The 17019-nt window shown below is 44.0% G+C and overlaps 1 protein-coding gene across 1 annotated transcript in view; it reads left to right on the top strand.

The window, feature by feature from the left end:
* ANKDD1A (ankyrin repeat and death domain containing 1A) overlaps nt 1–11860 on the top strand; it is a 36687-nt gene extending 24827 nt beyond the window's left edge. The window contains exons 11-16 of the mRNA XM_042941710.1: nt 4242–4340; nt 5365–5463; nt 6495–6590; nt 6691–6701; nt 9043–9221; nt 11353–11860. Of these exons, the coding sequence (XP_042797644.1) occupies nt 4242–4340; nt 5365–5463; nt 6495–6590; nt 6691–6701; nt 9043–9221; nt 11353–11585 (717 nt within the window). The 3' untranslated portion in view covers nt 11586–11860. The remainder of the gene's footprint in view (nt 1–4241; nt 4341–5364; nt 5464–6494; nt 6591–6690; nt 6702–9042; nt 9222–11352) is intronic.
* Nucleotides 11861–17019: the final 5159 nt, after the last annotated feature.

Below are 17019 nucleotides of genomic sequence, written 5' to 3'. Positions count from 1 at the left end.
TTAATGGAATCCCTATCAAAATACCAACAGCATTTTTCACAGAACTAGAACAAAAAATCCCCAAAATTGTATGACACCCAAAAGACCCTGAATAGCCAAAGGAATCTTAAAAAAGGAAAACAAAATGGGCGGTATCAAGTTGTATTTCAAAGCTGTAGTAATTAAAACAGTATAGTACTGGCATAAAAACAAACACAAAGATCAATAGAATAGAAAGGAAAACCCAGAAATGAACCCACAATGTCATGGTCAATTAGTTTTTGACAAAGGAGCAGTGAACATACAATGGGAAAAAGTCTCTTCAACAAATGGTGTGGGGAAAGCTGGACAGCCACATGCAAAAGAATGAAACTGGACCCCTTTCTTTCACCGTACACAAAAATAAGCTCAAAATGGATTAAAGAACTAAATGTGACACCTGGAACCATAAAAATCCTTGAAGAGAGCACAGACAGTAATTTCTCTGACATCAACCATAGCAACTTCTTCTACTTAGGTGTCCTGGCACAAAGGAAACAAGAGCAAAAGTAAACTATTGGGACTACATCAAAATAAAAAGTTGCTACACAGTGAAGGAAACAGTCAACAAAACTAAGAAGGAACCTACAGAATGGGAGAAGATATTTGTAAATGACATATCTGATAAAGGGTTAGTATCCAAAATATATAAAGAACTGATACAACTCAACACCCCCCAAAATAAATAATCCAATTAAAAAACAGGCAGAAGAAACGAACAGACATTTCTCCAAAGATGACATATGGATGGACAACAGACATATGAAAAGATGTTCAACATCACTGTCAGGGAATGCAAATCAAAACTACAATGAGAGATCACCTCACACCAATCAGAATGGTTAAAATCAAAAACATAAGAAATAAGTGTTGGCGAGGGTATGGGCAAAAAGGAACCCTCATGCCCTGTTGGTGGGAATGCACACTGTGCAGCCACTGTGAAGAACAGCATGGAGGTTCCTCAGAGCCTACTGATGATGACATTTGGTCTGATGAATGGAGGCACCATGATTTATTAACCTCCTCAACTGTGGTAGAGCATCAGGTTTATTTGCTAATGCAGGTAGCATAGTTCTGTGCATATGACCTCTTTGGGGGCAAGATTCTCAGAAATAGGGAATTTGAGGTCAAATATTGTGAGCATCTTTCTAGCTCTTGATATGTAAGCTGAACCCTTCCTAGAAGTGTTGTGCCAATCTGCAGAGTCACTAGCAGTGTCCAGGCTGCTTGTTTCTTAGTCCTCTCACCCGAAGTGTGTATTAGCTTTTTCGTTTTCTCCCAATTAAAAAAGACCCCAGGAGTGCCTGGCTGGCTCAGTCAGAAAGAGCATGGGACCCTTGATCTTGGAGCCATGAGTTCAAGCCCCACGTTGGGTGTAGAGATTACTTTAAAAAATGAACACCTGGGGGGGCGCCTGGGTGGCTCAGTCGGTTAAGCGTCCGACTTCAGCTCAGGTCACGATCTCGCGGTCCGTGAGTTCGAGCCCCGCGTCGGGCTCTGGGCTGATGGCTCGGAGCCTGGAGCCTGCTTCTGATTCTGTGTCTCCCTCTCTCTCTTCCCCTGCCCCGTTCATGCTCTGTCTCTCTCTGTCTCAAAAATGAATAAAACGTTAAAAAATTAAAAAAAAAAAAATGAACACTTGGGTGCCTCAGTCCGTTACTCAGTGTCTGACTCTTGATTTCATCTTAGGACATCATCTCACAGTTCATAGGTTCAAGCCCCATATTGGTCTCTGCACTGATGGTGCAGAGACTTCTTGGGATTCTCTCTCCCCACCGCTCTCAAAAATAAACAAATAAATAAATAAACTTAAAAAATTAAGATCTTAAAAAAAAAAAGAACACAGGACCTTGTGAGGAAACTGTTGTGTATCTTGACTATGTAGTGGATACATGAACATACACATGTGATAAAATGGTGTAGAACTAAACATACATGTACAAACTAAACATACATGTACAAGTGAAGCTGGGGGATCTGAATAAGATGGTGGTTGTTGTCAGAGTCATTATCCTGCTTGGGATATTACTAGGGTTTTGTAAGATATTACCATTGGGGGAAAGTGGGTGAAGGATACACCAGAACTCTCTGTATTATTTCTTAATTGCATGTGACTCTATAATTATTTCAAAATAAAAATGGAAAGTTCTGCCCCGTTAAAAAAATTTAAAAGTCTCTGGAAGGACACACATAAAAGCAGAGATTTAGGTTACCGATGGGGTTTAGGAGTAGGGGGTATGAGCAGGTGTGTGAATGCAGGTAGAAGAAAGCTTTTCACTAGATACCTGTGTACTTTTTGGTTCTTTTGGTTTTTATAAATAAAATGTAAAACAACTAAAAGCCATATTTGCTCTCTTTCCACTCCCCTTTCTGACCACATTCCCCAAGATGGGTTTCCAGGACGACCAAGGCTATATCCAGTGTATTTGGTTGTTTTATCTCCATGGCCTTCTGCTTCCTGGAAAGCCCAGACTTGTAGTTCTGGACAGATTTCCAGGCTCACCTGAGTCGTGCATTTGAGCCAGTTTCTAGTCTTTGCCCGTTCACTGTCACAGCAGACCTTTTTGGGGCCTGATTTTTATTTCTATTATCTGGCAATGATCTGAGGCCATAGTTGAAGTTGAAATTCTTATGGTAGTTTTTACCTGTGTTCACATTTTTTTTCTAGATGTGTTTCAAAATAATTTTTGGTATTTATTGAAATTTGAGTTTGGGATTACGTTAAGCTTATAAATAATATAAAATAGTCATCTTTGTAATATGTTTTTTTATACATTTTTTTCAATGTTTACTTTTGAGAGACAGAGCGTGAGCAGTGGAGGGGCATAGAGAGAAGGAGAGACAGAAGCCGAGGCAAGCTTTAGGTCTGAGCTGTCAGCACAGAGCCTGATGCAGGGCTCGAACTCACAAACCATGAGATCATGACCTGAGCCTAAGTCAGATGTTTAACTGACTGAGCCACCCAGGAGCCTCTCTAATATATTTTCACTAGGAGCATGAAGTCTTGCCATTTCTTTATGTCTTATTTTATATCCTTCAGTGATGTTATATAGCTTTTAGTTTGCCTTTGATATGTCCATTTCCAATTATACTCTACATAAATACTTGATATTTTTTGACTGTTGTGAATATTTTTTTTAATTATGCCATTTCTTGTAGCATTCAATATAGGAATGCTCTATGACTTTTAATTTTACTAGAGTTTTTTTTTTTTTAGGGGGTAATAGCTTTTTTAAACCTGTCTAGATATACAATCACATTGCCTACAAATAATTGTATAGTTTAAATATTCTTTTCCAATATCAATAAACCTTTTTTTTTTTTAATTTGCTGGCCTAAACTAATAGACATTGGTAGTGGACATTTTTGGGGGGTGTGTCTATGTGTGTGTGTGTGTGTGTACTCTGTTCTGTAATCTTTTTACACTTAAAATGTGAGCCTGTTTTTCCACCATCAGTTTTTTGGCTTGGTACTCTTCCACTATGTGTCTGTCACTATATCACCTCGAGGGAAGGATGCTATTGCAGTATCTCTACTTTGCCGTGTGGTCAGGCATCAGAGGGGACGACTGATGAAGGAGTCTTCCAGCCTTGAGTGAGGCCTTGGATGTGTGTTGCCTTGGAGTGAGATCTCTGTTCTGGTCCTGGCTGGCTCCCTCGTTCCTTCCTTCCACACATAAACAGTAATCAGGCACCTACCTGAGTATTGAAGGGAGAAACTCCAATAACACAAGGTTCCTATTAGCTGTTGGGCAAGTCACTTATGTCTTATGAACCTCAGTGTTCTTGTCTGTAAGTTGAAAATACTAGTAACACCATTCCTATATATACTTCCTAGGTTCGTGTGTAGATTCAATAAGATATTAGAGAACTTTAAGTGTTGTTGCTACAAGGGACCTCAGCAAACATTACTTGCTAGGTGAAGAGGAGCAGAGAAGGGAAATGACTTGCCCACAGTTCCACAGTGAGTTTCTGGCATAGCAAGGTCTCAAACTTGGGTCTTCAAGCTCCCACCCACCTTGAGGATCAGTTTTGGGCTCCAGGGATTCAGCCTTTGGGGTTATAGATTCCTCAAGCCACCCATGTCCTCTGAGGAGCAAGAAGGGACAAACCTAGAACCACTATATCTATATACCCCTCCCTCCTTCGATTCCCCCAGCACCAGGCTGTGCTGGACAGTCCTGGGAGGGACCGTTCAATTGATTCATGTGTTTTCTCCCCCAGCAGGGAGCCTCTCCTATGCACCTCGCTGTGAGGCACAACTTCCCCGCCTTGGTCCAGCTCCTCATTGACGCAGGCAGTGACCTGGATGCCACTGACAATGTAAGTGGTTGCAGAAACCATCTGGGCACCCTCCCAGGTGGGCAGGGCTTGGCTGTAATCTCCTAGCATGGCCTAGAGTTGAGGAATTAATTTTTTGAGCTTGTAAAAAGCTGTCTAATATTTGTTGAAGAGAACATCATTTTATGACCCACTCTATTTTGAACATTTTGGTGGTTTTCAAGCTGTTGCCATGGTCTATATAACACTGTAGTAAACATCTTCCTGTGTTCAACCATTTCCTTTTATTGATTCTATTTTCCTTTGAGAAAATTCCCAGGACAGGGGTGACTGGGGCAGTCTTGTGTAACAAGAAGCTTCTGAGTCCTGAAGTTGTGCTCAGTCAGGCACCCTTTTAATTCCCCATCCCCACAACTGTCCCCCTGACCATCTAGTAGTCCTCAGTGCCAGCACGTACAGCCACTAGTGGTGGAAAGCAGCTTTGCAGGATATATCATGTACCTTCAAAATTGTCAGTATTTGCACTTCAGCGAATTGAGCCTCAAGAAATACATTAAAAGCTCATGCACAAAGATATCGCAGCATTGCTTATCAATCTTCAACATCAATCTTGCCCAAAAATTTAATAAGAGAGAAGTGGTCAGGTAGATTATGGTTATAGACGTAGACTGCTATGGAGCTGTTAAAAACATTGTTTATAATATGTGGAAATGTTATGTTAGGTAGAAAAATGGATGAAAAATGTATATACGGGATGATCTCATATAAAACCAGTAAACCAAAAGCATTCTGCATTAAAGACTAGAAGAAATGTATTAGGATCATTACAGAGGTTGACTTAGCCAGCAAGTGGTATTTTTTCCTTTGTTCTTTCTGCTTTTTGTTTTTACCAAGTTTTCTCTGATATTAGGCTTATGACTAAACCCAGCTTACCCTCTCCCATAACTTCTTAGAAAAACTTTTTAAGGCCCAGGTAAGAGTGTACTCACCTTGAAACTGTCCTGGCTTTGAGTCTTGGGCCACTCATACATGCTTTTGTACTCCCCTGTCCCTTTGGCTTCTCCAGAGGCAGCAGACGCCCCTCCACCTTGCTGCTGAGCACGCCTGGCAGGACATAGCAGAGATGCTCCTCGTCACTGGGGTTAACTTAAACCTGAGAGATAAGGTACCTCTCCTCCCAACCAGCCTCCCTTTCAAGCTTTCATGGCTCCCTCTTTGCCAGAGACCCTATTACAAATGCCTCCTGGTCTCAGACTATTCAAGGCTTCCCATCCTTTATATACTAGCTCAAAAGCAGCCTCCTCCGGGAAGTCTTCCTGCCCCTCCGTCACTTTCCCCTTCCTCCTCTGAGGTCCCTTAGGACTTGGCCTGCCCTTCTCCTGGTCTAGAATTGTGATGTGGTCACCTTCTGTTTCATGGCTCCTCAGATTTTGAGCTCCTTGAGTCGCCTGGTGGGGAGGGGGAGAGGGAGTAGAGGAGCAGGGTCCCACAGCCCCCTAAATATAGGACAGGGGTGGGGAAGCTACCTGGCTCTTTGTGCCTCTGGGCTGACTACTTCCTCAGGTGCTGAAGGTTCCAGACCAGCTGAAGATTTGGTCTGAGGCCGAGAATGTCACAGGCTCATGAGTGGAAGGGGCTTGCACCTGTGGCCCAGTATGGTGTGGGGAAGAATTGGAGGCAGAAATGGGCCCTGAGGCTGAATCTGGGAGGGGCTCCCTGCTTTGAGCTGGGCCCCAGGGTAGCTGGCCATATGTAAAGAGGAGCTTCCCAGCTCCCTGCAGGTGCCTGGAGAGATTGAGGCCAGCCCTGTGCCAGAGGTCTGGAGCGAAGGGCCTGGGAGCATGAAGTGGGGAGGGCAAATGGACCTAATGAACCCGGTCCCCTTCCCTGGGCTCTGGTTTCATCTGAGAAGTGGGGCAGGTAACCCCTATTTCAGAGGTAATGCTGAGGAGTTGTGTAGGCTGAGTTTCATAAGCTCTAAGACTTTCTAAATTCTAAAGAAACAAGAGGTGGTTACTGGAATTATTATTATTGCCTCGTTCAATCCTTCCCCATGCCCAGAAAACTTTTCTGCTCTCCGGTGTAGACTGCTGGAAACTGCTTTCTTTGGGCAGGAATGTTTGCAGTCAGTACTAGAGGCTACCCCACGCCCCACCTGTAGCAACTTTGGCTTCCATTCTTACTTCTTACTTGCAGCAAGGGAAAACTGCGCTGGCAGTGGCCGCCCGCAGCAACCACATCAGCCTGGTGGACATGATTATAAAAGCTGATCGCCTCTACAAATGGGAGAAGGTACTGAGACCCTGCACTTGGTCTCTCCATGTTGCAAAGGGACTGTGTGGGCTTGGCTCTAGGTGGGGCTGGCTTTGAACCCCAGCCCTGACCAATTCAGGACCACCCTCAGTTTCTGAGGAGGTGATAATCCCTGCCTTACCTAACACCAGGGTTGTTTGTGAGCATCTGGAGATGAGTGAGCACCTAAACCACACTGAAACAAAGCAGACTGAGGTCCATGCCAGTGTGGAGATGTTACTGGACACTGTTACAGCCCCTGGTTGATGGATTCATGTGTGCATGCCGGCATGCATGAATAAAGAGATGGCAAGTTGGTTTTAGCTCACTGCCATCTTCAGGTGATTGGAATTGCTGTTCGGCGTGTTCTATTCAGGCAACTTTCTGAGCTCAGAAGGAAAGTGTGCTGGGATTAATTAGTGATGTCTGCTGAAGAATTGGGGAAGAGTAGCAGGTGTTAAGGCCATGCTTTCCCAGTCCTCAGGAAATGGGGGTGGGGTGGGGTTTTTTTTGACATCTTTGAAGGTTGTTTTTGTATACAGAAAACAATTTTTGCATTTACTTGGGTTTTAAAAATTAATACTAAATTTATTATGAATTTTAAAACCTAGTTTTCCTTAAACTTTTAAAATCATTTTATAAATCTTTTTTTTTAATGTGTATTTGTTTTTTTTTTTTTAACTTTTAATGTTTATTTATTTTTGAGACAGAGAGAGACAGAGCATGAACAGGGGAGGAACAGAGAGAGAGGGAGACACAGAATCTGAAACAGGCTCCAGGCTCTGAGCTGTCAGCACAGAGCCCGACATGGGGCTCGAACTCACGGACCGTGAGATCATGACCTGAGCTGAAGTTGGACGATTAACCGACCAAGCCACCCAGGCGCCCCTAATGTGTATTTGTTTTTGAGAGAGACGGAGACAGAATGAGAGTGGGGAAGGGGCAGAGAGAGAGGGAGACACAGAATCTGAAGCAGGCTCCAGGCTCTGAGCGGTCAGCACAGAGCCCGACGTGGGGCTCGAACTCACGGACTGTGAGATCATGACCTGAGCCGCAGTCGGACGCTCAACAGACTGAGCCCCCCAGGCGCCCCTCATTTTATAAATCTTATTCCATTTATACAGCTACTATATTTTAGGAATTTTAGGAATTTCCACTTTCAAGGAAGTCTTTTGATTAATGTTTGGATCCATGTTTAAACTTAGTTAATTAAACTATCTTAAACATTCTAAACTGAATGAATAATAGATTTTTAAAAGTACTTTGAATGCTTCCTAAATTCTTAAGTTATCCTAGTATATCCAGTAAATTAAACCTATAAATAAAGTGAGTCTCAAATATCTTAAACATTTCAATATTGTTTGCAAACTGAGTAAACTTCTCTTATACCTCTCAAATTAAAAAAAAAAAATCACTTCCAAAATTAGTTAATAATACATTTCAATAGCAATCATAAGATATTCTCTTTCATGGACATGCTAGATTCTCAAAAACATTATAGTCCCTTTATGTCTAACAGGTTACTCCTCAATGTAACCCCAAAATATTAATACCAAGGGCGTGATTAACTGATTCATCTCTGTGCGTAATTCTAACACCTCAGACTTCAAAAGTTCTCAACGTCAAGGTGGCGGGGTGGTTAGAATCACAGCCTGCCCCCCACTCCCACCCTAAGGCCAGTTCATTCAGAATCTCTGGTGTGGGAACCAAGCATCAGTAGTTCTTAAAGCTCCTGGATGATCCCAATGTACAGATGCGGCTAAGAACACTGCTCTGAGGAACCACCCACATGAGAACCAGTCTCCCTGGTCACCATGTCATAGGTGACTGAACATTGTTGACCAGGATGTAAGATTTGCAGCTGCAGACCCCAGAACTCACCTGAGCTTTTTAACAACCAGAACTCTGTATCCACATCCTTTAGAGGGGCTTACTTAGGCTTTTGTGGGTTTAACCGATGCTATCACATTGTTCTTTTATAACTTCTCATTTTATCACCTGCTTTGCATAGAAAGAATTCTGTAACCCCGCCCTTCACTACTTGTTGAGATTCTGCAAATCAGCTTAAGTACCTGATCCTTGGCTTGACTGGTGTTAGCCACAGCTGCTGAGCCCTTCTGCTGGCACTTGTGCTGTGAGAACACAGAGAAAAGAGAGGAATTGGGAAGGCTTCCTGGAAGAGATGGCATGTAGATGGCCTCTTGATTGTGGTGATGGGGTTGAGGGGCAGGGAGGTGAGAAAAGGAGTTCTGGATGGAGGAACAATGTGAGCAGCTGGGGTTCTAGAGGTCAAAGCAAGGCACAGAGTGAGAAACCAGAAACCCCAGGCCTGTGATGATGCCAGTACCCCATCCAGGCTCCCGAGGGAGAGCCTGGCAGGGATGTCCCCCCGGGTGGCAGCTGCACTTTTGGGATCTGCCCCACAGGATCACGTGTTGTGCAGGGACCCCAGGGATCCCTCTGGGAAGAACTTGACCTTTAAGCAGGACCATCGGCAGGAAACGCAGCAATTCCACTCTGTGCTGTGGCGACTGGCTTCCAGGCATCTGCGGCCTCAAGAGTGGAAGAAGCTTGCGTATTGCTGGGAGTTCACCGAGGCCCACGTCCATGCCATCGAGCAGCAGTGGACAGGTACCACCCGGCCTCTCCCCACCCCAGAGCAACCAGTGGGTGGAAGGGGGGCACTTGTGTGTTTAGTTTTCTGCATTTCTGGGGGAAAAGCCAGTGCAACCTGGCAAAGTTGGATGGCAAGCCACATGTCATCGCCAACATCCCGTGTGCTCCTCCATCCTTCCAGGCCTTTGCTCAGGCTGAGCCCTCTGCCTCTCCCTCTCCCTTGACCTGTGAACTTCACATTCTTTGTGAATGAGCTCATCATTCACACAAACTAAAGGCACTCTCCATAAAAAGTAGAGGACCAGCTCTTGCCACCAGTATTTAACTTCTACTTGAAAATGTTGGCTCTGGTACTAAGGGAGAAAACAGAAACAGAAATAAAGACTGAAAATATTGGAAAGGAAGAGAGATTTACTAACCTCAGGTGCTATAATCCTATACATGAGAAGTCCAGAAGAATCAACTGAAAAACTTAGCATAAAATAATTCAGTGAAATGGCTAAAGATATGATAAAGTATACAAACACCATAGTATTCCTATGTACTATCAGTAAGTGGGGAAAAATATATAGGGGTATTTTTGAAAAGATATTCCATTTACAATAGTGTTTCTAAAAAGAAGTATGAATGGCATATGAGTAAAACAGTAAAAATTAGTTCAACTATTAAAAAAAGACTTGGGTAAGTGGAATGACATTCTGTATTCTTGGCTAGAAAGTGTCAGGTAGACATTGGTTTTTCCCAAACTAGATTAAAAATTTGAATCAGTTTTTTAAAGAGTTTTTTTAATGTTTATATATTTTATTTTATTTTTAAAACTTTTAAATTAAGTTTATTTATTTATTTTGAAAGAGAGAGCAAGCAGGTTAGGGGCAGAGAGAGAGAGGAGAGAGAGAATCCCAAGCAGGCTCTGCACTGTCAGCACAGAGCCCAATGCGGGGCTCAAACTCATGAAACTATGAGATCATGACCTTAGCCAAAATCAAGAGATGCTTAACCGACTGAGCCACCACCCAGGTGTCCCCAAAATTGATTGTTTTAATCAAATCAAATCAAAATAGAAAGTTTTTGAAACTTGACTAAAGGATTCTAGAGTTCACTTGAGAGAATAAAGAGGGAATATTTAAATGAATATTCTGGGGGGAAAAGTGAAGAAGGTCTAATCCAACCAGACCCAACCTTTTATAAAGCTCCAATAAAGCATAGAGAGATACCCGACATGTTTTCCCAAACATAAAAATATGCACACCAGTTAGTGAAATAGAGCAGGGAGTCCAAAAGTAGCATCTATGATGGATAAGAACTTTCACAGATGATAAAGGAGTACTCGTAAATTATGGGGCTGGGGCGAGGAATAGTGAATAAATGGGTCAAATGAAACAGCTACACCAAGGGCAGCACCATGAGGAAGTGCCTGCTGAATGTGCCAGTGAATGGACTGATTTGGCCCTGCTGGCTGTGCCCAAACATGTGTGTCCCCGACTGGGAGAGCAGACCTTGTCACAGAGTTTAGTAACAAGTTAACGCCCTCCTCCGGCACTGAAGAGTGTGGGCAATTATTTTCAAACATGGCTGTACATTGGAATTACCTGGGAAGATGTAACACTGCTTAGCGCCCAGGCTGCACCCAGACCCAAGTAGGTTGGAATCTCTGGGGAGGGTAATGGAACCTAGGTGTCACTGTTTTCTAAGACTTCCCAAGGGTTTCCAATGAGCAGTTACAGCTAAGAATCACTGGTGCAGGGGAGAGAACATGGCCACCTGTGTCTTGCACTATGCTGGTTTTCTCATCTGTAAAATGGGGCCGCTAGCGTGCAAGGCACAGATGAGCAGCCAGAGATGAAGGGAATAGTCATGTGCATCATGGAATCACAACAATAAGTGCCAAATCTTTCTCTCTTCAGAGCAACACCAACAGGATGCATGGTGGATGCTCAGAAGAAAGCCTGGGATTGGGGACGTTCTAGGATACAAAACCTCCACCCTCACCCCATCTGAGGCTGTCTCTTCCCTCCTCTCCCCATCTCTGGGCTGAGCTCCACCGGAGCTTGGAAAAGGGCCTCTTGGCTCTTTCCCACCTGGACATGTGTACTACAGACATCTGCTCAGACTTGGCTCCTTCTCTTTCTCTCCTCATGGTCCTCAGGCATCAAGAGCTACCAGGAGCATGGCCACCGGATGCTGCTTATCTGGCTGCATGGTGTGGCCATAGCCGGTGAGAACCCCAACAAAGCACTGTTCGAGGGCCTCATGGCCATTGGCAGGAGGGACCTGGCTGGTAAGTGTCCTCTGCTCAGGGCAATACTGGGCCCCAGAGTCAGAGCTGCATGGCCCACCTTGGAGTGTGACAGGGCCCCCAAAGTTCTGCCCAGGCCATAATGCTGTGGGGCAGCACCTTCCAGATTGCTGGTCCTAGCCTTGTCTACTGGAATTCAGGCAGAGCCCTGAGCAAACCACAGTACCTCCTGGCCCCCATTTCCCCATCTGTGCCATGAGGGTTTGGGCTCAGATGATGCCTGCAACTTTCACAGCCCCAAAGCCACTGGTGTTATCATCTCTGGCCCTCTGTACTTTGATTTTTGTTTTTGTTTCTAGTTTAAAATAAGGCTGGAACAGCCTATAGACTTCTTTTTTCACAAGCAGTAATATATATAGGCCAGAAGTAGCTTAATATGAGTTGAACCAGTCAGAGCTGGTCAAATAAATAAAATATCTGAGGCCATCACGACCTTTTGAGTCTGTCAATTCCAAAAGCCTGGTTTGAGATTCAGGGCACCCTGTGGAATCATCAGGCAAGCGAGATAAAAGGTTCAGTACTAATCCCTCATTAAAAACAAAATCAGCTCATGATGAAAGAACCTTAAATACTGTAATACACGTCCCTGGCATGGTGCATTATGGGGCTACCACAGGACAGGGTGTTAGGCGGTCACCAATAATAACGAAGGCTAGGTTAGTCACGCGCCAACAGTAAAAACATGGGTAGCATGTTATTGAGAGGAAAAAGGAAAGCCCCCCTTTGTAGTATCTCACAGCTGCTGCAGGCAAAGTGGGAAACAGTCACTTCAGAGTGGAGGAATTAGGGATGACTTTTTCTTTTTCAAAACGTTCTTAAATATTATTGCTCTATCTTTTTTTTAACACAAACTCTGGCAGGCAATTAAAACATTTTTAAAACCAGCTCTGTGAGGCAGAGCTTAGGCAACATGAAGCAATAGGATTCTTCTGTCTTGCAGAAAGCATCAGGAAGAAAGCAAATGCTGACCCTGGTACCCCCAGGAGGTGTACAGCCATGTAACTGGAGAGGCCAGACCTTCAGGGGCATGGAGACTCAGAATGGGGGCCCCTGAACAGAAGAGGACCACCATTTAAGGGCTTTTAAAAAATCACTGTTAACAGACCTCCAGCTGCTTGTACTGAAACACCCAGCCCTGCAGGACCAGCAGGCACTGTTTGTAATCTCTTTCACAGGGGTTAGTCCAGGGGCCAATTCAGGTTTTGCAGGTAATCCCTTCCCACAGGTGCAGTCCTTTGCGGCTCTTGGAGCATCACAGCAGTCCCCTGAGATGCAAGGGCCATCTTTTCAGAGAGGACACTGAGGCTCAGAATGGATAAGCAGCTAATCGGCTGTTGAGGTCAGGTGCCAAACCCAGCATTCCTGTCTCCCCAACCTGGCAAAAGGACTCCAACTGTCACTTACAAAACGGACCTCCTTTAACTCATTCACTGGCTTTTAATGAATGCTGTGCTTACAAAAACAGTGTTTCTGTTCACAAGCTTATTTATATGCTTTGACAGTTCTAAGAGGTACACACATTCTTTTTTTCCCATTTTGTTTAGAAATTTAATTTTAAAAATTTATTTTTATTATTTTTTTTTTGAGAGAGAGAGAAAGAGAGAGAGAGAGAGAGTGCATGCATGGGAGAGAGAGAGAGAGAGAGAGAGAGAGAGAGAGAGAATCCCAAGCAGGTTCCATGCTCGGTGCACAGCCCCACGTGGGGCTCAATCCTACGGCTAAGATCATGATCTGAGCTGAAATCAAGAGTTGGATGCTTAACCGACTAAGCCACCCAGGCACACCTAGAATTATTTTTAACTTTAAAATTTTATTTTGAAATCGTTTCAGACTTACAAAAACATTGCAGAAACAGTATGAAGAATTTCTGAATATGCTTCACAATACAGCTTCCCCAAATATTACCATCTTATGTAATCACAGTATAATTTTCAAAACCAGGAAATTAACACTGATACCATACTATTAACTCATCTTCAGACCTTATTCCAATTTTGTTAGTTGAACCATTCATGTCCTTTTTCTGGACCAGGATCCAGTCCAGAATCACACCTTGCATTTAGTTGTTATTCTTTTTTTTTTTTTTTTTTTTTAAGTTTATTTAAGAGACAGAGAGAGTGCGTGTGCACAGGGTGGGAGGGGCAGAGAGAGAGGGAGAGACAGAATTCCAAGCAGTCTCTACACCCTCAGCGCAGAGCCTGATATGGGGCTTGAACTCCTAAGTTCAAGACCTGAGCCCAGATCAAGAGCTGGATGCTTAATCAACTGAGCCACCCAGGTGCCCCAGGGACCCCTGTCTTAGAAAAACTCCCCACAGAGTTATCCACTGGGTCTGAGTCTCAGGAGGGAGAGACAGAATAAAAACTGTTAAGAGCTGAAAGGGGCTTCAACCGTCACACATGGCCAGTGGGAGGTCACAGTGGAACAATCCTCTGAAAGGCAGGCGGCATATCTACCAAAATTACAAATGCATTTGCCCTTTGACCCAGCAATCCCACGTGGAGGAATTTATCCTACAGATTAACCTGCAAACATTAGATACCAAGACCAATGCAAGTTAATATGGCAGAAATTGCTGGGCAGAGGGGTGTATGGGAACTCTGTGCTATCTGCTCAGATTTTTATTTTTTATTCTTACTTTTAACATTTTTGAGAGACAGAGCATGAGTGGGGCAGGGGCAGAGAGAGAAGACACAGAATCCAAAGCAGGCTTTAAGGTCTGAGCTGTCAGCACAGGGCCCAATGCGAGGCTCAAACCCACAAACCATGAGATCATGACCTGAGCTGAAGTTGGACTTAAGTGACTGAGCCACCCAGGCATCCCTGCTCAGGTTTTATTTTTAACTGTTTTTAAAAATAAAGCCTATTAACAATTTTTAAAAAATACCTGAGGCTTATGAAAAGAAAGAAAAAGAGGCTTTGAAACCAACCTATTTTACACACAATCACCTATAGGACTGAGGCTGCACAGTCACAGCATGATTTGGACCCCCAGTGCAGCATGTGGCCTCTATGCCCTTCTCTTCAAGTGCTGTGTTGAGGGGGAAAAACCTTCTCTTCTATATATTCCATTTAGGAAATGTATTTTGTACCACATGGGATTTAGACTATTTATCTGGATGAATTTTGTGAAATGGATTTTGTGTTTTGAGACAAAAAAGCAAGTTCTTAAAGAAAATAAAATTGAAATGTTGAAATACATCTTTCACATTCAATATGGTTTTTTTGTTTGGGAGAAGTATGGCAAAATTTCAAGTCAGACAAGCTGTTGTGGATTGGTTCTCTGTAACCACACCACTCAACTCACTACCACCAGTCAATATTTACTGAGTGTGTTCCATGCCGGGCAGTCTGCTGGGAGCTGGGCTGCAGAGCTGAGTAGCCACGGTTCCTGCCCTCTGAGACCTTGTGATGGGGTGAGGGGGGGCTGGGACAACAATAATGTACTATCATGTGTTGGGTGTATACAGAAAACTGTGGGATTTGTTCTTCCTTGGGGAAGGGAAAGGGGAAGAGAAAGGGAAAGAGGAAGGAGAAGGGGAAGGGAAAGGAAAGGAAGGTCTGAGAAGCTCACAGAGAAGGCAGAAGTGGGGGGAAGCACATTCCAAGTAAAAAAACCAGTCTGCGTGATGGCGAGGAGGTGTGATGTATCTATTTGGGGGATGGTGTGGTTGGAACACAGGAAGCATGGAAAGAAGAGGAGAGAGGAGCTGGAGAGGCAGGAGGGCCTGGCTATTTCAGCCCCTCGGGAGACTATTCCAATGGGCACTCTTAGCTCAAGAGCCCTCTATGTGGTCAGCCGGTGCTTGGGGACGCCTGTGTCACAGCTCAGCTTCTCCCCTGCCCAATCCACTTCCCTTCACAACCTCTTCTCTTTGACCCTAAATAACCATCTTGCTCCCAAAGTTTCATCTTGGTATCTGCTTCACCTTGAGACTTGGGGATGGGGTGGGATCCAAGATGGCTGTTTCTAGCTGGGGCATCTGGGGAACAGTGATGCTGGGAGTTGGGGCAGTGGGTTAAGGAGAGAAGGGTTAGATTTGGGCACTGGGGTCATGGGTGTGGCTTTTGCCAGGTGGAGTCTGGTGTGCCTGTAGAAGTCTGGCCTGATGTACAGGCATTCAAGGCCAGCTCAGAATCCGTTGGGGCTGGAAATGGCAATCCTCAGGGCATAGAACCAGGGAGTAGTTAAAGCTGTTAGGGGAAAATGGCTCCCACGGGGAGAATGTGAAAAGAAAGCAGAGGGCAGTCTCACAGTTCATTGCTGTATCAGGAGAGGAAGGGGCTACTGGCCATGTGTGGCCTGGCTCTGCCCACAGGAGTTCCTGTTGGTTGGGAAGTAGTCTCAGATGGTAATAGTTAAAAACACTAAGCTCCTACCTTCATGGCTTCCCAAGTGCTTCCCATAACTCACGACTGTTCTCAAGTCACAAGACAGTCAGAGCAGACACTGGCCTACATGGAAAGATCCTTGGTTTTGTGGTGGTCAGATCCAAGTTAACATCCCAGCTCTGCCCTTTCCTGTGTGATGGTGAGCAAGTCTCTTGGCTCCTCCCAGTCTCCATGACCTCACCTGTAAAAATCAGTTTAATCAGGGCTGTGGTGGGGATTAAGTCAGAAATAGGGTGGCTAACTCAATATACTTAAAACTTAAAGGGAAAGAAGCATTCATGATGATTTTTCTGTCTCACTTGTACCTCAGAGAAACCAAATAATTGATGAGGGGAAGATTTTTGTTTTTAAATCAGAGAACTCTAGTTAATAAATGGGATGATAAAAATTAGAGTTATCGTCACTGTTTTGCATCCTCCAATGAAACAACACATCTGTGCCGTGATAAGCAGGGGCAGCTAAACCATCATGTTAACCACTTAGAAACCACCAGATGTTATGTGCCTCCTGAGTGACATAATGGGAAGCACGCAGCCCTATGAAGCATTCCTGCCAAAAAGACTGAATTTGAGCCTGACTGACCCTCTAGATGTATGTACCAGCTTATGGGAAATACCAGGGACACAGAAACAAGTTAAAGGACACCATGAGACTGCAATCAGCCAAATCTAGATCGTGGGGAATTCCATAGAGCAAATGAGCCTATTTCTTCAACAAATTAATGGCAAGAAAAAAAAAAAAAGGAATATATAGTTTGAAAGAGATTTGGGGCAGTTGGCTGGTTCAGTAGGTGCAGCATGCAACTCTCAATCTCAGGGTCATGAGTTCAAGCTCCAAGTTGGGCGTGGAACCTACTTAAAAAAAATGTAAAAAAAAAAAATTAAAAGAGATTTAAGACACATTCCCATTGAGGGGGAAGAAAGAAGGTATGAAAAGTAACTGGTACATAGTAACAGCTCAATAAATGAGACCTACTGTTACTTTACAATGAGCAAACTGCAACTTAGAGAGATTAAGTAACTTATGTAATGTCATACCAAATTGGCCAACACCACCACGGTTTCTTGTCAGAAAGTCCTATGTCTATGTAGCCCAGTTGGGCAGCTACAATAATCACCAAAGCCA

Source organism: Panthera leo, chromosome B3 (assembly GCF_018350215.1).
Source record: "Panthera leo isolate Ple1 chromosome B3, P.leo_Ple1_pat1.1, whole genome shotgun sequence".
NCBI classification, from domain to species: Eukaryota; Metazoa; Chordata; class Mammalia; order Carnivora; family Felidae; genus Panthera; species Panthera leo.
The sequence above is the reverse complement of the archived record's forward strand: the minus strand, read 5'-3'. Positions and strand labels throughout refer to the sequence as shown.